Below are 20,083 nucleotides of genomic sequence, written 5' to 3' on the forward strand. Positions count from 1 at the left end.
TTTATCGCTGAATTTGCTTCACACCTTCGGCGGGGGGGGGGAGGGGGGGAGGGAAACTGAGGACATACCGAGTTGAATCTTGGCGGGGAAGAGAGGAGGAGAGAGGAGGGCAGCGATTCAGCACGGACGAGAACCTCAGATCCCCGAGTCGAGTTCTCCTCGGACGTCGGAGTCGCGCGTTCGAAATACCCGCCTCGCCGACGATGACAGCGGCGTGCTGACGCACGCATGCGTCATATTATCGACGAACGCGCTCGGCACGGTCAGTCGCGGCCGAGCCGCGCCGCGCGAGGTGCGTGTCAAGTGGATGTCTCTTTCTTCTCCTCCCGTGGCCTCCTCTCGTCCTCCTCGTCTACGACGCATCGCGTCCGACGCTGCGCGCACTCCTCACCGACGCACTCCGCTGCGACTTTCGGATGACGAAATGGGAACGTCGTGAGAGCGAAAGGGAGAGGAAGAGAGCGCGCGCGAGAGAGAGATAGGGAGAAATCCGCTCGTCATCGTCCGCAGCCCATCAGCGTGCGCGTTGCGCGCTCGGATCTCATCTCGGAGCGGTGGTTCCTCGAGAGTGCGCTGCGCCGGTTCCTTTCGGCGCGCAGCACGCCGCTCTCGATCAGTCGGGGCCAAGGACGGCCTGTAAACACACGACGGCCAGGTGCTGGGGGCGGGGGCTCTCGAGCACACAGAGAGACGGCCGCGCGACGGAGCGCGAGCTGAAGAGCGGGGCGTCGTCGAACGGGGAAACGCGTCGACGCGGCTGACTCACCCAGCTCGGGCATGGCCAGCTTGGCGAGCAGCTCGTCCTCGGGCCTGACCAGAGCCCCGACGATGTTGGAACAACTACTCGAGGAGATCAACTTCCAGAGGACGAAAGAGCTCAGGCAGATGCTGAAGGATGGTTGGTATATACGAGGCCGGCTGCGAGAGCGAGTCGCTCGGCTTGTTTGTGTCGCTGGGGGGGGGGGGGGGGAGAGTGAGTATCGCGCGCGCGCGCGTATGCGTGCAGCCCGTGCGTGACGAGGGTGAGAGTGCGCGCGCGAGAGCGACTCGGGGTATGCTCCGGACGAATAATGTAGAGGGTGTTTCACTTTCGAGGTCGTTGACTGACCGGGGAGAGTCTCGTTAGGCTCGTCTCTCGCTGTCTCCGCAGCGATCTGAAACTCTCGGGGCGGATCAATTCGGGCGATTCTGCTTCCTTGTCTCTTCCTACCTCGTGATCCTCTCTTCATCTCCTTCATCGCTTCACGGGATCGCTTCTGGGACGCTCGGTGTGGGAGAAACCGTGACTGCGCTTTGTTGTCGTCGTGGCTTTTGTGTCGGGTGCTTACACTCTTCCTTTTGTTATCTGTTCAGTTTCCGCGGGCTGGGACGCAACGGGGAGGGGGGGGGGGGATTTGGGTGTTTAGATGCGAGATTCGGTCGCTCGGCGGTATCAGCTTTTCGAAATTTAACGCACACGAAGAGGACACTTTATCGTACACCACTCGAACGAAGGTCGTTTTGTTTACCTCGTTCGCTCGCTGTTTTGCAGGAAATTAATAAAGTTCCCGTCATCATTCGCTCGTCGATTAAGTTCGCACGTTTCGATCAAACGGTCACTCGCCGAGTGAGTTGAGGGAAAATTTCTAGCTTTCCAGCTGCACGCGAGATAACTTCCGATGATAAATGGTCAATTGCGAGAAGTACTTGCGCTCTCCTCTTCCCTCAATGTTGCGTCAAAAGTCACGAATTCGTGCGATCACGAAACGATACGTTACTAACGATGGCACGTTAATCAATTTTTGTCTACTCCTCGCGTCGCGCCGCGTCGCGTCAAGTTTCTTTGGTTCCTTTGGTATTACGCTGCTCTCTCCGAGAGCGCGATATACGCAACACCGATCTCACCTGCATTGTGTAGCACACACGCGACTTCAGCGTCACACACGTTTCGCTCTTGTCTCTTTCTAGACTCCAAGACTCTCACGCGTGTTTAGACAGATCGCGCGTGTGAGTGCGCAATCATTGTCAGCGGCCAACGCTGAGCGATGAAATACGCGTGAAAAGACCAAAGCTGAAGAGAACGAGGCGGCAATCAAAAAGCGGCTTATTGCTTTATTTTTTTCCGTCCGGACTTTCTCCGTCAATAATCCGACTCCATCGTGCATCGCACATATGTGTGTATATGCGTATCGATTACCCGGCATTTCCCGCCTCTTACATTCATTATTGCGTGTCCCTCCCTCTCTCTATCTCTCCTCCGCCGCGACACACACCCCTTTCGCACCCCCCATCGTCGAATCGATCGAGGGTTGAATTTGGTAGTAATAACAGACATCCCGGCGGCTGTCCTTGACGGGTTGAACGCGAGACCCGACAATCGCACCTTTCTCCCTCTCCCTCCCTCCCTCCCTCTCTCTCTCTCTCTCTCTCTCGCGCGCGCGCGCGCACGCCAATTCTCTCGTCTTTGGCAGACTCCGGATTCGTCGTGCTTCAAGGCACCACGTACTGGACGGACCTGTTTGTCCGGCACTTCCTCTTTCAAGCGGAGCACACCATCGACGGGGACGATCTGCTCTTCTTCGTGCGCAAGAAGCACGTGAAGACGTCGTCGAGGTACCTGCCGAAATTCGAGACCGAGGTCGACGTGTTTCGCAAGGACAGCAAGAAACTGCCGATCGGCGATCCCGACATCGATTGGGAGGAAACCGTGTACCTGAATCTCGTCGTGCATCAGTTCGACTACACTCTCACCTTAGCGATCTGCACGAGAACAAGTCCCAAGGAGCTGCAAGTGAGCGTTTATCGGCTGCCGGCGCGGGCGGCGCCACTCGGCGAGCGCTCGTCGCCGTCGGCGCTTATCTCGGTGTAGCAGATTGGCGGATATTGGCGGTAGAATCCCATGGACTCGTGTCATCATTGTGCATGACGACGCGTCTAAAAATAATTTCAATCGAGGAGATTCTACCGCTGAATGTAGAACCCTCGCGAGACTTCTCTGCGCGCCTCGCCGCGAATTTATCCCTCGCGTTCCTTTATCCCGCGCCGTGGAGATTACTATTAGTGTGAGTTTTTCTCCATACGCGCGGACAACAATCTCTCTTTGTTATTATCAACTTTCTACTTTTCGTTATTATCATTGTTAAACCGGAGAGGAAAATTTTCCTTTGGGAGCACGATACAAAAATGATTACACTCGCTTCACCGCAATTGAGAGAGGAAAGTTCGCGATCTACGAAGTAACGTGAAATATACGTCGAGAGCTTGAGACTCTTCTTGTACGATTAACGTGTCTTATATTTATATACAGGATGTCTGGGATCTTTTGGCGAGAGGAAAAATTATGAAGATTAGTCAGATGAAACTGAGAGGAAGAAGAGTGTCATGCATACCATTTTGCAAAAATCGCAATAATTATCAAGTTATTATAATATGATTGAAAATGACCGCATTTTTCACAGAAGCTCTTTTACTTTGATAACTTGAAAATTTGCGTATTTATTTAGAAAATGGTAAAGAACTTCTTTTTTCTTGTTCAGAATGACTTGATCTAACGAGAGGTTCAAGATTCAGGGTTCAAAGTTCAGTGTACTCGTATCTGTCGCTAGACACAATAGCCGTCGTATAATTGTAGGTTAGGTCATTCTGAACGAGAAAGTCTTTTATCGTTTTGCAAGTAACTACGCAAATTTTCAAGTTATCGATTAAAAGAGCCTCTAGATGTGATCATTTACAATCATTAATAACTCAATATAAACTTCTCGCAAAATGGTACTTGACTTTTCTTCTCAGTTCGATCTGATTAGTCTTCGCAATTGTTCCTTTCCCCAAAAGATCCCGGACACCCTGTGTATCACATCGCCAGAGAACGAGAATCTCGCGCGAGCACAGCGTCTCCTTTCAGGTGCTGCGCAGGCATTCGCAGAAGGTGTACGCCAGTCCGAGTCGGCGGCGTATGGACGCAAAGGGCGACCTCGAGGAGATGACTTACCCGCACATATGCTTCATGGTGGATAATTTCGACGAGGTTTTCTGTGATATTCTAGTCAGGGATGGGGAGATGGTGTGCGTGGAGCTGGTCGCTTCGGACAGGGAGGGTGCGGTCCAAGGTGTTATATTCCTCGGCTCCATCAGATACGACGCTCTGAAGAAGGTGTACGACGCGAGGGTGAGCACACCCTCGGCGCATCCAGCTTGCATGTATGCATGTGTGTGTGTGTGTGTGTGTAATAACGTCTGATTTTATTTTTAGTCGAGTCTCAGCACCAAAATGGCGCAGCGGATGACGTTTGGCCTTTTCTCCGGCGCGGCTTCGCAGAGAATAGAGTTCGTGCGGATGAAGGGACCACGTGGTGTGTATATCTCATCAATTAAGGGACTCCTGGGTGCTCGCGGGTGGTCTCGTTGGATAGTGACGTCAGAGACGAGAAATGACGCGTTGAAGATTCTCGGTTGCCGTTTGCCGAGTGTAAAGATATCCGCGGGAAGAAATGCTTCAGACACGCACAGTGTGTTCAGCGTTTAGCGTTTTGCAAGCATGTCCCAGCGACGACTTGAAGTATTCTCTCGTACAGGTGTGTTTTTTTTATCGGAGGTGGCACGTGCGTTTTCTCGCCTCTAACGTCATCAGTCGAGAGTTTCGCGGCGCGAGGAAGCCTAGCGTTGTCTTCTCTCGCAGCATTTCGTTTTATTACACGTCTCCTCTCTTCTCTTTTATCAACGACACATAAAGTGCCGTGTACGCGCGATGAAAATTCCCGAATTCGCACACGTTCGCACGTCGCAACGTTTCAGGCAAGGGACACGCGGAGATGGCGGTGACGAAGCCGAAGGGTTCGGGCGCGGAGACACCAACATCGGAGCCCGGTTACTGCGCGACCGACGCTCTCTGGGACGCCGACTGGGACGACGCCGAGGAGCTGTTCATGTACCGCCACCAGCGAAGGCTGTCGGACCCCAGCGCGAACCTCAACAACTTTGTGCGCGGCGGCTGGAGAACGAAGCCCGACACGGCGGCCACGAAGGCCAGGTCGGAGAACGAAGGCCTCGACTCCATGGCGAACGGTCTGAGTGAGATCGAAGCCGGCGACGTGCGAGATGGTAATTATCGGGGACGCAACTCGCGCGAGATCGAAGCCGGCGAAGAGAGACACACGACTGTTATCTTACTTACTAGACCTTTGATTTTACACTCTTAGAGACTGGCTATCCATAGCTCGCATTTAGCGCTGGAGATGCGATAGTGCGCTCATCGTCGGCGGCAGACGACCCTGCGACGGCGGAAATTCCTAAGCGACATCCTGAAAAGTCGCGTAAAGGCGTCTCGCGAGAGCGTCTCTCGCGAGGTCGTCTTGTTCTCACGCGCCCGCTAAGAGTCTGCGCTGCCCGGGACGTTGCTATCACGTCATCGTTCACTTTTCTTGCCTACACGCGAGAACTTCGGAGAGCGAAGATTTCGCGGCCGACGAGCGACGAGTCGAGCGTTAGACGCGAGATATGGATACGCGCTTTCTAATGTATCTTTCTCTTCTCAATGTATTTCGTTCGCATCCGCTCTCGGTCTGCTCGGCATGCTCCTGTGTTGTATCTGTGTGAGCACAATTGTCTTGGATGTTATCTCAGGCATATAGATCTCCTCTCTCTCTCTCTCTCTCTCTCTCTCTCTCTCTCTCTCTCTCTCTCTCTCTCTCTCTCTCTCTCTCTCTCTCTCTCTCTCTCTCTCTCTCTCTCTCTATCTATCTATCTATCTATCTATCTATCTATCTATCTATCTCTCTCTCTCTCGGCAGTGATACTTTCTTTTCTCCCAATGCTGGTAACTCTGCATATAGACTCGAGGCTGATCGGGAGGATCGAAACCTTCTCACGGGGAGGGCAGGCCGTGAGGCCGCATTAGCGCCATATAGAGAGCGAACGCATGCAAAACATGTTACCAGTAAAGTTAGCTTCTCTCTACCTCGAACTCGCGTCCCAACTGCCGCATGCGTTTGCGTCTACTTCCTTCTCTCGCGTGAATGACGCGCTAACGAGGCTGGGTATTCACCGCGACGCCCGTCCGCATTAGATTCAGCATCAGCGGCTCGCCGCTCGTCCCGATGTCCGTTTTCTAAACACCTCCCTAGACCTCCACTTGAGCACTCGGGACGCCGAGCTCTCAGGGCGCTGTCGCGCTGAAAGAGACCGGGTTTTAGCGCGGTAGCACCCTCGTGAAATGCGTTAGACACGTTAGACGATGTGAGAGAAATAGAAATACACCGAGAAAAGAACGGTTCAGACCACCGACCACTCTAATCAACCACTATGAACCATCATCACAACCACAACCACCACCACCTGCACCACCACCACAACCACCACCACCTGCACCACCACCACCACCACCACCACCTGCACCACCACCACCACCACCACCACCACCACCACCACTACCACCAACCACCACCACCACCACCACCGCTACCACACAGTAACTTCCGATTCGGTCGAGTCGCGAGGTCGCGCGTACCGAGAAGGGCGAACAGAAAAGCAAAAAGAATGAGCGAGAAAGTTGTTTCTTCTTGTGTCTAATCAGCGGCACCTGCCATGCCGGCTCTTTCCTTTGTAGCCGATGTACAGGATAGCAGCTGGGGCGGCCGGAGCTCACCGGGAAATCGTAGAAGTCCCTGCTCGCTCCGTCGGCGAAGATCGCCTCAGCTGTCGGCCCGACAGCAACAACAACAACAACAACAACAACAACAACAGCAACAACAAGTACAAGTACAACAACAACAACAACAACAACAACAACATCCCGTCCACAAGCAACGTAATGCCCGGGAACGCTCCGGGAATGAGAATTCGCCGAGTCGCAAGGAGATCTATCGCGAGACACACGGTGAGTGTGCTCGTTCGCGCTGAAAACGATCAATCCGCGTCTGTCCTGTCTCTCTGCTCTGGCAACGCTTCATGTGATTGGTAGAACACTCTCTCTCTCTCTCTCTCTCTCTCTCTCTCTCTCTCTCTCTCTCTCTCTCTCTCTCTCTCTCTCTCTCTCTCTCTCTTTCTCTTTCTGTTCGTTAGAACTGCAAAGTCACGTCATGTTCGGTTAAGCCTCGACTAAGCCTAAGAATAAGTTCAGTCAATTTCAGCTGCCGCGATTTTATGTTGAAACATTGTACTCTCTTTCAAAAGTATCCGAAACATCATGAAAATCTCGTTCCTTCATAATTCTGTTTGTAACGACTGAAGGAAGGTTGACAACATGCAAACAACGAAATCACTTTGAGATATATAGAAGACGCGCGTTCTCTTTCTTTCTCTCTCTCTCTCTCTCTCTCTCCCTCTCTCTCTCTCTCTCTCTCTCTCTCTCTTCCTCTGGCCGTTGGCAAAGCGCAAAGAGACCGGAAGCACGATCGTTTGTAGTCGCGACACGGGTGCAATCGCCGTCAAATGACGACGTGGTTCTCGCGGCAGGTTTCCACAACCAGCACAATCAGCAGAATCACCAGCACCACCACATAGAAGTGGGCAGCGAGATCTTAGTGCCGGCCGGCGCGTGCCTGACGGACGACAACGTCCGGCAGAAGCTAGACTCGGGCGCCATATTGGTGCACGGTAAGGAGGAACTGCCGCTGGGCTACGACGACGTGGCGACTACGGAGGACAATAACCGGAAGCGACGGCCATACAGCGCCGGCCAGCTGCTCAACCACGAGCACCGGCTGAACGGCTTGGAGAACGACGACGAGGAGCGCCGGCGGCTCAGCGACGATGAGCTCCTCAGGGTGAGGCGGACGGACGGCAGACGCCGGCTGCGATCCGCCGGCTCCGATCACGAGGACTACACCACCGCGAACAACGGTCTGAACAAGAACAAGAACGACGAGCCGATCAGAGACAAAAACGCGAACGCCCGAGTGACGCGCGGCAATAGCGACGCGGCCGCGCGCAGGCAGAGCGCCACGTTGCCCCGAAGACGACGCAGAAGGGCCCTGTCCGGCAGCTTCGCGGGCAACCCGCTGCCGCCGCACCGGGTCACGCCCGACGGCACCGCGATCTACTACTGGTGCGAGCTCCCGCGCCGCCCCGGCTCACAGGGTAAATTTATCCCACCCTGAAAAGTACCACCCTGTGAAAACGATATCAGCTCTGTCTTTCTGTCTTTCTGTCTCGCGTCTTCCGCCTCCAAGCCCGCGCCCTCAGCGTCGCATTCCCGATCCCGATGACCGATGCAATCCGCAGACTTTCACTTCCATTGCGACCGACTGGCTGTCGATGTGCGTGCGTGCGTGCGTGCGTGTGTGTGTGTGTTGCATAGATTCAGAGCATCCCGCACGGCGCGTGCTGCGCGGCCTCAATGACTGTGTTTATGGGATGGTGAAACGGGCACTTTTGTCGTCGTCATTGTTGTCGTTCCGTTCGGTCAAGTGAGAGTACGAGGGTGGTGACAACGGTGGTGGTCCGCATCGGGCGACTGATGCATGACTGATCGGAAACCCGGGCCGCTGTCACTCGCGTAGAAAGCACTCTGCGCTTCCGACGCGCGCTCGCTCTCGCTCGTGACAATTTCACCACCGGCAATAAGCATAGTCATCGAAAGTAGGTGGAAGATTAGCTCGCTCGCGACCTAATCGCGCGGAAGTGACGTTCATTCCGTTCTTGATGCCGCAACTCCCGCGAGCGCCTCGAGCGGAGCACTTTGGAGCCCGAAGCGTGAGTCCGGCCAACCCGCGAGCGATTTCTTTTCAGCCAGCGGGGACCAGCAGGACTCTTCTGCGACTCTTCTTCCGTGCGCGCGTGCGTATGCTTCATTCGCACCGAGGGATCGTGCTGAACGAATGTGTGCTTCTTGATAGTTGCGACTCCGGATATAACAAACCGGATAAACCAGCACGCTTCCCTCGCGTGAGAATTGCGTCTCGCGTATTCCTCTCTCTCTCTCTCTCTCTCTCTCCCTCTCTCTCTCTCTCTCTCTCTCTCCCTCTCTCTCTCTCTCTCTGTCTTGCACACGCACTCTTGTATGTACGTACTGTTTGTAATCTGTGTGTCACTCTCGAACTTGTTGAACTTGTCGCTCGTCCATTCGGCTAACATCAGCGACTGACGTCTCGATCGGTGGACGATGGAAGCTTTCGCTGCATCCCCGATCCCACGACTTTCAGTTTCGTCCGTCTGACTCTCTGTGTGTTTCGCCGCGTACCTCTGACGCTCGATGTTCGTTCTGTCACGGGAACCGGGAAAAGAAGCATCACACGACTCGATCGTCCCGTCGGCTTCCGGACGTTTCGGATTGTCCCAGAGGGTGTCTGATCATACGTAACCCGACGCGATTCGGGATGCGCCGTGAAATAACGAGTGTCGTTTTCTTGCCGCTTCAGAGCTGGACGACGGTGCGTACAACCCGCTGTGGACGATGCGCGGCTTCACCCAGACCTTCCACTTCTGGAAAGAGACGAAGCGGGCGCAGTCGGTGCCGTTGAACGCATTCTTGACGTACATTACGCTGCCGTGGTGGAGCATAGCCAAAGGTGAGGCGACAGTCGCGAGTCGCGGCAGAACTCTTTCTTCTGGGAAATACAATGGACAGTCCGGGGAACTTATGGCGCAACCGACCAAATTGCACGGTCATTCAACCCCGATCGTTTCTGTTGCAGACATTCTGGATCACCGGGAAGGACCTATCTTGACGTTCTAGCCCACAACGTAACAAGCGTGTGTGTGTGTGTGTGTGTGTGTGTATGTGTACTTTTGATTTCGACACACTCTCCTGTCCTGTTTTCTTTTTTACTTTGTACGTACGTCGACAAGATTGTGGCCCAAGAAATAATGATGTATAGATTAAGTAAATAAAACACGAATATTATTTACAAGAAATAGCGGAGCGACGCGCGACTCCAGGTTTTCGGCTTTGCGCTCTCCCGCTTTTCCCGCGAAACATCTTAACGAGCCTCTGCGCGCGTAATAAATTATTCGTTGATAATATTGTCGAGATATATCCGAGATATTTTCGTCGCGAGATCGCGGAATAACCGAGCCGCGACTCCCTCCACTCGTCAATCCGTTAATCAACATTTCGCGGTACTGTTAACCGCACGCCCCTGTGCCTTCCGGCGGTTATAAACGAACGAGGAAAGAACGCGACGCTCATTATCGCGCTTGACATGTGCGAGCGTTATTACAGCTAATTCCAGTAATTGCCCAGTCCCGCGAGTCGCGAGTTAATCATGCGGTCCTCTCTCATCTTGCTGTGCGCCGTGATGCTCGTTTGGTGGTCGAGCGGCAACATCGCAGCTCATCGATACGACAACGAGTACAACGAATTGCGGGCTCACGACGGTGAATCGACAGGTACGAATCGAAGATATTTCTCTCTCGAGCGCGCAATCTCGCCACCCCCCCCCCCCCGCCGCGCCTCCGATCGCGCCTCCGGCTTGAACTCTCGTTGCGATCGATCGTAAGAGAGAGAGAGAGAGAGAGAGAGAGAGAGGGAGGGAGGGAGAAAGAGCCTCGTCGAGAAATCACGAAAGCAATCCCGAGAGTCTTCGTGCGAAACCCGAAACAATGTTTCATTCACGGCGATATTTATATCGGCGATTGTCTCGTGGACAAGTAGTGTCTACGCGTTCACATTGTAGTCGAGAGAGGTGAACGAATCGCCGCCCGGCAAAAAGTCGCGCGCGACTGATCCGTCGTTGGTGAAATCAGAATCTTAGATCGATAACCGTTGACCTGTAGTTTCTTGGAATTAGTAAGCACGCCAGTGTACGGTCGTGTGTGTTAACGTTCAATGATAAAAGTGGCTCTTGTGTCTCGTAACTCTTTCTTTTTTAATCGGTCAGCATGTGCCAACAAATGAGAGAGCGAGAGAGAGAGAGAGAGAGGGAGGGGGAGCCTACGGCGAATATTACAACTGATAATTTCTTCCCTTGAGAATTTCGAATATAACGACCTGAGACATGTCTCAGCTTTTGCAGAGCAGTACTCATGAATTTGCATTCAACAGACTGTTCGGGGAAATCTATGAGGTTGAGTCATCAGATGAGAGGAGTAAAGTGTGAGCCGAGGGAAACTATGGTTAAATTGGTGCCGCAGCTGGGCTCCACCTTTTTCCCGAATTACGCACGCGTGAAAAGGTGCAGCGGCTTCTGCACGAAAAGTAAGGCGTGCATGCCAGTCATGCCGGTAAACCTGACGAAAGTCGCCGTGAGAATATACGGCTTCAAGACCAAGGGATGTTACAACGTGCTAGTCGAGGAGCACATCAGGTGCAAGTAAGACGGTCCTTCGTCTCTTCATATCTCTGATATGCGATGATCGAAGCGTAATTGACTGTGTTGACTGTGACGCTATTCTGTCTTATTTGGTTACACACGAGAGAAAAGTAGCTATAAAATAAATATATAAATTAAATATAAGCTAGCTATACGTATGCAATTGGAGGCGTTTGAAAAGTCCGCTAAACGCCGCCAGGGAAAATCCCAGGAGACGAAGTGGCAAATATTCACACACGTCTCTTAAGTAGTCTCTTACCGTAATAAAATTTCCGGCTCGGTCTACAGCCGCCGCAAGTCCCGGGAGAAGTTGCAAAAACGAGAGAGCGGAAGTCGGACTTCGCGGAAATCGGTCACCGCGGGAAGCGCACGAAACTGCGGTGAGAATATTATTGATTCACATCCGCTGTTGAGCGATATAATTTTAGGTGCCTGTGCAGCGTACAACCCTTCGACTGTAACGCTCACCAGCGCTACTCGAAGGACAATTGCTCGTGCGAATGCATGAACAGACAGAGCTGCGACGCGTCGCGCCACATGGTCTGGGACGAGAAAACGTGCAAGTGCACTTGCACCAAGCCCGAGGAGCTGTGCTCGAGCGGACTCGAATGGGTTCATTCTCGTTGCAGGTAATACATAAAACCCCCCTTTCTCTCGGTGCCACTGTCGCGCATTCCTAATTTTATACATTTTCCTCCTTCGTGTCTCGCTTTATTTTTCACTTCCTTCTCCCTAATGATTGTTGCTCGTCAACTGGGAAACGACAAATTCGATACGTCGCGCTGAAAAACTTGTTCACGAGACGTCTCTCTCTCTCTCTCTCTCTCTCTCTCTCTCTCTCTTGAGGCTTTTTTCCTTACATTTATAATTTAAACAAAAAAGACACAAGTCGGCAAATTCAGTACGCTATGATTTTTTTCCTTTTCCTTTAGACGCCTAAGAAATATCCTTAATATATCCTGTAAAAATCCTCAGGACGTCTGACAGGATATCCTCTGGATATCTTAAATTTTCTCTTCCTCAGGATCCCTAAAACATAGCCAAAATATATCCCGGGGTGAAATCCCGGACAGGATATCCGCCCGTCCTTAGAATTTCCGAAGGATGCCATTGTGCTATCTGGGCAATCGATTCTCAACTCGACACTCGAGTAACAAACTCGAAATCTTCTTGTGTTGCAGATGCGCCAAGGTTATGGACATGATGTACGAAGATAATTGAGGAGATCATGAGATGACGAGATAAAACTCGAGTCGGTAACAGGTAACACACCTGCGCGGCAAACACAGAGCCCCTTTTTCTCGGTGTGCTACAGATCGACTGTGTTGCGTCTTTAACTTTAGATTTTTCTCCCTTACGTGGGAGACTCGCTTCACCTTTTTCCCCTAAAAAATCCGGCAAGTAAGTAAGTAAGCGCGAAATCTTCCTACGTTTCAGATGCGCCAAAATACGTGCAGACGCATACAATGATAAATGAGGAAGTCATGAAACCACGACGAAATTCAATCCAGACGATTGTATAATCTTCGAGTACTTTACTCGCGGTATCAGAGGAAACAATAATGATATATACATGTACCTCATCCGTGATAATTTGTGCTTGGATTTATTCATCCATGAGAAAAAAAATCCATAATAAAAAGATCCATAATAAAAAATATCCTAGACATTCTCCCTCCCAGGTACGTTAAAATCCCTGACACGAAACGACATTGACGAACTGACGAGGTGACAAACGCGGCGACACGTTGGGCGACGCCACGCGATGGTTATGAATGAAACAACCTTCTCGATATAACGTCGTAATCAGGTATCGTTATAATCTATTACGGATACACACATCTTCTTTTATCGTCAACGCTTATATAAACATGTAAAAAAGACTATGTACTTGTACGATACCGTATATATCTCTTCGTAAAACATCGAGAAGTGACATTCTCCGAGTAGAAGCTGAACAAACGCTGAACAAACAACGAGTATTTCAAGCATATAACTCGCGCGCGTTGCTCGTCGCACAGCAAGGCGAATTTGAACGTGAAATGGCCGACTGTCAGTGCGATCGATCAAGCCACAGCGGTTAAGAACTTGACGTAATCTCCGAAATTGTTCCAAGTGTGGTCCCACAGACTCGGGTCGCCCTTGTTATCCCAGGGCAGGTTGCCGGGATAAATCGCGCTGCTGTTGAACTTCTTCAGCTCTTCCTGCAGCTTCCGCACGATCGTCGGGGACCTGCGAGTACCGTCAACGTAAAATCGCTCGTCGACCGCGGCGCGGTCGAAGAACGTTCCGAGGAAGACCGAAGACACCGTATTCTACTCACTGCCTGACGAGATTATTATCCTCGCAAGGATCCTGGTAGACGTTGAAGAGGCACGGCTCCTGCAGCGGCTTGCAGAGCGGCAGGCTGTCGTTCTTCGGCGGGCACTTGATCATCGCTTTCTCTCGCAGCATCCTCACCGTTTCCGCGGTGATACCTAATCCTACGCTGGCGACGGCGCGTCCTGCTTCGCTGCCGATCACGCCACCCACATCGTAGACCCATTCTCTGCCGGATGGGCCGTACCATCCGTCCCATGCCCCGTTATAAGTAGACCCTGCGAGAGAACGTCTGGAAGGTCTAGTCACGTCTACGGTTCTACTAACGAATGCTCTATGCGGTTGAAGATATATTTTCATACGCACGAAACTTCAATACCCCTAACGCATGCGATTGAGATCTATCGTATCAGATATCTGGTGGTTAATTCTTTCCGATTTTCGACAATTTTCAATCTCTATTTAGAGATCGATGAAACAAAGTCAATCAGTGAGATATTTTTCGTCGTTATCGATGATCTTACACCGGTTTACTGGACGGTTGCCCGATCCCATCACGTTAGAACCACTTGCTGGCTATAAAGTCATCGATGAATGAATCGTACGTCGCCAACTGCGTCGAGAAATGCGTGTCAGACATTTTTGTCTTCAACTCTTTGTCTTCAAGTTTGTTTTGGCTGATCAGGTCACGTAGTTAGTTAGTTCGTTGTAAAGATCCAAATTCCACCGTTTCGGAAAGCAGTTCAAACCAGTTTCAGCGATCGTGCGATCGGTCACAGAATTTTCATCGCCATGAGCAGCGGGGAGAATGCATAATTACCGTGTTTACCGAGAAGCAAAGCGTCAGAATCTTATTTACAGCGTCAGGTGACAGGATGATGAATTTTATTCGATTTATTCTCAGCTGGAATTTACCTCACTCCTCCGGCTCAAATCGCGCGAGTGGTCAACGACCGAGTGGAATGGAGGATAGAAAATATTCATGAACTCAGAAATAGGGTCGCGCGCGCGCGCGCGCATCTCGAGTGAAACTTTGAATCCCTTTGAATGTTTTCTTACCTTGAACAAGTTTCCAGTCGCCGACCGTGACGGCTGATACGCCGTAAATATCGTCGATATTGTGGAGAACGCTGGTGCGGGGCGACTCGGTGTCGTCGCTGAGCGCGCTCCACAGATCCATGCCGTCGATGTTCAAATTCGACGGATCGCCACCGGCGGCTGTTATAAGCGTCGGCAGCCAGTCGGTGATGTGTAACAGTTGCCTGCTTACTCGGCCAGATCGAGTCAATTTCGGCGACCATATCAACCCCGCACCTCTCACGCCACCTGATTATTACGGTTGCGATTGTCACTGCCAGATCGATCTCACTGCGGCCGCGCTCGCAGTGGATTGGCCGCCACATCAAATCGGCACACAAGTGTGTGATAATTTTATCAGGGGCGCTCGCGATTCGCTTTAGCGACAGCCTGCTACCGCGAAATTAATGTCCCGAAATTGTCGCTTGGGAAAATGGACGATCCGCGAGCCGGCACCCGATTGCCGAAAAGCCAGAGCTTCAGCTAAGAATCGATCGATCGATCAATCGTTATCCTCTCGTCTTCGGCTGATCATTATTCTCGTCCACGGTGTGGTCAGTTTTTGGTAATTAATGAATCTTTAATCTAACGTGATCGGTGATATTGATCGGTGATAATACCTTCCCACAGAGTATTTTTCACGCCTCTTAGGGGCCAGTTGGACGCGGCGTTCAGGTTAAATCCAGCCGCGGGCCCGCCGTTGTCCGTCGAGAAGATGATTACGCTGTCTCGCAGCATACCCTTCTTGCGCAGACCCTCCACCACCTGGCCCACCGATTTGTCCAGTTTGCTGAGTATACCTGCGTCGAAATTTCGGAAATTGGCGCAAGTGTCGCTGCAGTCGCAACGTACGCGTCTCGATAATTTATTCTTGTCGCGCAAACTCTTGTCTCGCAATCGCGATCTCCGCGTGTAATTCTCCTTATCATAATTTCTCTCGTCGGTAACGACGTTCCTTTTTCCAAGGCACGAGCGCCCGTCGATCACCTGCGAAACGTCGACGATTGTAGTCGAAGATGTTATCGAACTTGGCGACCTCCTCGTCTGGCGCCGGAAGCGGGTTGTAAGGGTTTCCGGAGTGCACAGCTGCGTGGGCGAGATACAGAAACAACGGCCGACTAGAATTGTGCCGGTCGATCAGCCGCAACGCCTCCTTTGTGAAGACGTCCGTGGAATATTGGCCGTGAAGGTCCCATGCCGGTTCCATGTCCCGCCTCATGTCCAGACCCCAGTAGGGCTGCGTAAAAATTGCAATTTCGCATTTCCCTCGCCTTAACGCCGCAAACGCGCGAGCTCGCTCGTATAAGAATTATACAACTCGCGCGAGCGGACAGAGAGAGAGAGAGTTGCTGCAACGACCAGCAGAGACCGACTCTGGGACTGTGGGACTTGTGGAGAGAACACTGTGTCCGTTGTTATCTGTGCTAAGTGGTTTGGGAGATTTGGAAATGGTGATGAAACATGTCAGCCGGAACATGAAACTGTTGCCCGAAAAAGGACGAAGCTTATCGACAGCAGCGGCCAATACTTCGATCGAAAATATCGCATCGTATCCCATTGTTATGAATAAATAATATAATATAATATAATATAATAAAAATAATGAAATAAAATAAAGTAAAATAAAAACTCATTGTTACGAATAAATATAATAAAATAAATAAAAATGGAAATTACTTGAATATCGCGTAAACTTTCGTAAGCTTGCGCGACGAGCGTAAGCTTGGATTTTCTCTGGGAAGATTTTTATTAAAAATTCCAAATATTCCTTCGTCCCTTGTTTTCTTTTTACGGAATTTCACGGAAAGGGCCTCCCGATGTCTCTCCGTCTCAGTTTCACTTGAACCGAGCTACCGAGTGTTAGTCATCATGTCTCCGTCGTACACTCAACACTTAACGCGAACGCACCGTTCTCGCGTTACGCTCTCGCGATGAATGAGCTTTTCACGCTCATTTCAAAGCGGACTAATAAAAGCCGGAATTACGACGCAGCGTCAAAGCGTCGACATCGAGTGTCGTCGTCGTCGTCGTCGTCGTCGTCGTCGTCGTCTCGAGAGAGAGAGAGAGAGAGAGAGAGAGAGAGAGAGAGAGAGAGAGAGAGACGAGGCCTCAACCGTCGTCGCCTCGTCGTCATCTTCGCGTTAAATTCGCGAAGCGAGCGGCAGGTTTATTCCCGGTAACTCGGTTTATTCTCACGCTTTCAACGGCCGTGTGGTCGAAATAATCCTGGTGGCCGGTCCAGAAGCCAGTATGCGAGGCGAATCCCCGGTAGGTCGGCGTGTACTCCTTCGTGTAGAAGCCCAAGTGCCATTTGCCGACGATGTGCGTGCTGTAGCCAAGGTCGCGCAAATACTCCGGCAAGATCTTCTCGTGCAGCGGCAGTCCTCTAGGCTCCGCACCTTTGAGAACCTGAATTATTCATGAGATCCAAGATCGTCGTGAGATCGTGGCAAAATCTTCCGTCTCTCTTATGACATGGTACTTTCGGCAGGAGGGAGAAGAGGAATCAACGGCTCGTCAATATTTCACATTAGCCCAAGCGACGAAGAAACGCAAGCCGAGATCTCGCGACTCGGAGCTTGGTCGCAATTGTCAGAGACCGACGCGCGAGCTCATCAGAGTTGGTTCGACGATTAGTTAGAAGAGCACGTCTGTGAACCGTCGCGAGCGAGCGAGACAGGTATATGTGAATCAACTATGCGCGTGTTTTTATTTACTTGATAGGCGCACGCACGCGCGCGCGCGCGTGTTCGTGCAAGCTAACGTGCAGTACGCGAATAAAGCAGCAACGCGTCTGCCACGCGGCATGATAATTTCCAATTGAACTATCCGGGTCACAACGCGGCGAAAGCACGATGCGTGCAATATCCCCTTTAGAACGCCGCTGCACGGCCGGCAGAACAACAACGTTTCCGCCAGCCGATGGCCGATCAATCATGTTAATTTATTGATACAGGTGCAACGGCGATCGGCAATAAACGCTGACGGGCCGCTCAATTATCCCGATTGCTTCGACGTGAAAAAACAGAAGCAAAGGGGAAGCTTCGGATTTGGGAAGGGAACGATCGCGCGGCGGAAACGCGCCGCGCCGTCTTCATTATTCGCCGGGACTTCGAATGAAGCGCGAGACGACACTTGACGAGGGATTCTGGACTTGACACTTACTCCATGTTGCATCCCGATGTGAATGGGATATTTGCCGGTCATCAGGGCGCTCCTGGACGGCGTGCATATCGGAGTGACGTAATACCTGTCGAGCAGTAGACCGGAGTAGGCGAGGGCGTCGATGTTCGGCGTCGGAATCTGGCCGGAGCCGTGAAAACCAACGTCGTTCCATCCCTGAGGAAAATAAACGTCGATGTCGTCTCGTGAAATAATCAAGCGCGCTAGGATTCGCCATGCACTCGTCGTCCCCGCGAGTTCGAGCTGAAGCCGACCCCGCTTGCCTGCAACTTTGCTCGCCTACGAATGGCTCGTTATAAGAAAACGCGAGGAAGTAACGCGAGGCGGAGCACCCAAGAAAAAAAGTATTCTATCTGTAAAGTGATTTTTCCCATAGTCTCATACTCTAAGCGAAGCCTCTTATAGGAAAAGGAGATTCCTCCTTCGATTAAAATGAACCATTCATCTAAGGATTTATTAGATGTTATTCTGTTTGCTTCTTACTTCAAGAGGGTTTTCTCTTGTATCAATTAATTTTCCTCTTTTATCGAGAGGAACGCTCGTTTTTCCTCTTCCATCTACTCACACAGAGACACTCTCTCTCTCTCTCTCTCTCTCTCTCTCTCTCTCTCTGTGTGTATATGACTATCGTCGCCACATTTGTTTGTTTTATGGACAATGTCTAGAGCAAAGGAAAAAAAAAAAGACACACTGGCTCATATTTCAGCGTAAGTACATCCATTTATCACAACGCGTTGCACACCACATTAAATGCCATTTAGAATACTTCAAATTACAAATTTATACTTTTTCCTACTTTTTCAGCAGAAAATCGAGGAAAATTTAACCGGAATCTTTTCCGGACAGTTATAAGTAATAATCCTCTTAAAAAAAAGATTAAATAATCTGTATATAAGAGGATATTTATATTAAAGTCAATAAGATTTGCATTATATATATATATAACACATAATTCCTCTAACTTTAAGAATAATGTGCTGATAATATTTTTCTTTTAATTTTAGAGGAATCCTCTTGAGGTCATATATAAAAAAGAATAAAATCCTCTAAGATTTAAATGATTCCTCTTGTTCTGAAATTACTTTTTCCTTGGGTAAGACTTCATGCAAGGCATATTTAGGGAAATATCTACGTCGAGGTAAACGTTTAGGTAAAAATACACACACACACACAGAGATATCTCTGTAAATACAAATGAGCTCGCGTCTCGAATTTTGCACGCTCATTTCAATTTCTACATTTCTTTATTTCTCATCTTCTTTACTCTCTTCTAGTCATCTTCACACATTTGACTTCTGTATTTAAAAAGCAAAAGGAAACGAGATAATTTCAAAGTGACGTCATCGATAAGAAAATAATATATGCGCGACGATGTGAGCGCGTTACTTCGAAGGCGTAGTTTTACTTCTAAGTCTCTCGGCTGCAAAGTACTTGACGAGCGTGCTAAAAGACGGTCGTCACACACACCTCAACGACAGTCAGTTTGACTTTTATCCGTTCTCTTTGTCCTTTCGTTAAATCGACTCGGTCGTTTGCAGTCTCCGGCCAGGAGATGAGAACTTGCCGGCCGGCCGGCTTAATCGCGAAGCGGGACTCGCGAGTTTCGAGCGCAACTTGCCAAATCGTCCGCCAGGATGTAAATAATGTGCGGCTGTCTCGCCGGTGTCGGGCGAGCCGTCGCGAGCAGCAGGATCAAGGATACCCAGCGCGCGACCATCCCCGACGACGACGACGACGACGACGGAGGACGCATCGTGGCCCGCTTCCTCTGGATCGCGTGGCCCACGTGGACAAACCGGTTCCACCCACGAGAATGCGAGACTGACGCAGCGGGGCGCGCGTATGCGCGACGCACGATCGGTTGCACGGAACTGTCTTCTGCTTCGGACTTCTCCTCGGGTCTGTCTTTTTCCGGCCGCGCGTATAGTGGGGCGCGTCTCTCCCACCTTGAGGAATCCTCTTCGTCGCTCTCACCTCTTTCGTCGCGTCCTCGCTTGTCCGCTTGTCAGCTTGATCATTAACTAACGCACTCGCTCGCGATGCCGCGCGCGTTATCCGCGACTGAGAGAAGTGCTCGAGATACGGACGTTTCCCGCGGACGGCTTATCGCCTACGTTGGAACTCGCGCGTCCCGATCGAGTCTCGCCGACGCGGCAGCGCGGATCTGCGGGCAATCATCCGCGCGTTCCTCGTGGCGCCGTTATTGACCGGCGACTTTGGTCAAAAGTCAAACTCGAGGTGCCCGATCTACCACGGGCTGAAATCGCAGGTCGAGGAGG

The 20,083-nt window shown here is 51.1% G+C and overlaps 3 protein-coding genes across 4 annotated transcripts; 2 read left to right on the forward strand and 1 right to left on the reverse strand.

Annotated features, from left to right (window-relative positions):
• The first annotated feature begins 283 nt into the window (after positions 1-283).
• On the forward strand, positions 284-9,753 carry LOC105182630 (uncharacterized protein KIAA0930 homolog). 2 transcript variants are annotated; one of them, XM_011140204.2, is made up of 9 exons: positions 284-898; positions 2,451-2,770; positions 3,881-4,144; positions 4,229-4,328; positions 4,771-5,076; positions 6,581-6,850; positions 7,429-8,052; positions 9,333-9,482; positions 9,609-9,753. In XM_011140204.2, exons 1-9 carry the CDS (start codon positions 778-780, stop codon positions 9,647-9,649), a joined length of 2,196 nt encoding a protein of 731 aa, XP_011138506.2. In that variant the 5' UTR covers positions 284-777; the 3' UTR covers positions 9,650-9,753. The 2 variants fall into 2 exon arrangements, with proteins under 2 accessions (XP_011138506.2, XP_011138508.1); XM_011140206.2 differs by lacking the exons at positions 6,581-6,850; positions 7,429-8,052 and having other exon boundaries at positions 285-898.
• Positions 9,754-9,903: 150 nt separating this feature from the next.
• LOC105182629 (balbiani ring protein 3-like) lies at positions 9,904-12,482 on the forward strand. The gene is made up of 4 exons (XM_025304438.1): positions 9,904-10,302; positions 10,958-11,225; positions 11,654-11,854; positions 12,407-12,482. Exons 1-4 carry the CDS (start codon positions 10,179-10,181, stop codon positions 12,444-12,446), a joined length of 633 nt encoding a protein of 210 aa, XP_025160223.1. The 5' UTR covers positions 9,904-10,178; the 3' UTR covers positions 12,447-12,482.
• Positions 12,483-12,814: 332 nt separating this feature from the next.
• LOC105182628 (arylsulfatase B) lies at positions 12,815-19,700 on the reverse strand. The gene is made up of 8 exons (XM_011140202.3): positions 19,423-19,700; positions 17,787-17,960; positions 16,818-17,030; positions 15,609-15,858; positions 15,242-15,421; positions 14,604-14,870; positions 13,549-13,822; positions 12,815-13,457 (listed from the first exon to the last, which is right to left on the reverse strand). The coding sequence occupies exons 1-8, from the start codon at positions 19,555-19,557 to the stop codon at positions 13,292-13,294; spliced, it is 1,659 nt and encodes a 552-aa protein (XP_011138504.1). The 5' UTR covers positions 19,558-19,700; the 3' UTR covers positions 12,815-13,291.
• Between the last annotated feature and the right edge of the window lie 383 nt (positions 19,701-20,083).

Source organism: Harpegnathos saltator, unplaced genomic scaffold (assembly GCF_003227715.2).
Source record: "Harpegnathos saltator strain DR-91 unplaced genomic scaffold, Hsal_v8.6 scaffold61, whole genome shotgun sequence".
NCBI classification, from domain to species: Eukaryota; Metazoa; Arthropoda; class Insecta; order Hymenoptera; family Formicidae; genus Harpegnathos; species Harpegnathos saltator.

Bases quoted from the DNA above. Each gene is read 5' to 3' on its own strand.
- LOC105182630 (XM_011140204.2), top strand. From the start codon at position 778: ATGGCCAGCTTGGCGAGCAGCTCGTCCTCGGGCCTGACCAGAGCCCCG. The intron at 5,077-6,580 runs GTAATTATCGGG...TTTCCTTTGTAG, and splicing joins AGCCGGCGACGTGCGAGATG to CCGATGTACAGGATAGCAGC. The intron at 8,053-9,332 runs GTAAATTTATCC...TTGCCGCTTCAG, and splicing joins GCGCCGCCCCGGCTCACAGG to AGCTGGACGACGGTGCGTAC.
- LOC105182629 (XM_025304438.1), top strand. From the start codon at position 10,179: ATGCGGTCCTCTCTCATCTTGCTGTGCGCCGTGATGCTCGTTTGGTGG. The intron at 10,303-10,957 runs GTACGAATCGAA...TGCATTCAACAG, and splicing joins TCACGACGGTGAATCGACAG to ACTGTTCGGGGAAATCTATG. The intron at 11,226-11,653 runs GTAAGACGGTCC...ATATAATTTTAG, and splicing joins GAGGAGCACATCAGGTGCAA to GTGCCTGTGCAGCGTACAAC.
- LOC105182628 (XM_011140202.3), bottom strand. From the start codon at position 19,557: ATGCGTCCTCCGTCGTCGTCGTCGTCGTCGTCGGGGATGGTCGCGCGC. The intron at 15,859-16,817 runs GTGAGAATAAAC...ATTTTTACGCAG, and splicing joins ACCACACGGCCGTTGAAAGC to CCCTACTGGGGTCTGGACAT. The intron at 14,871-15,241 runs GTATTATCACCG...CGTAATAATCAG, and splicing joins GAAAAATACTCTGTGGGAAG to GTGGCGTGAGAGGTGCGGGG.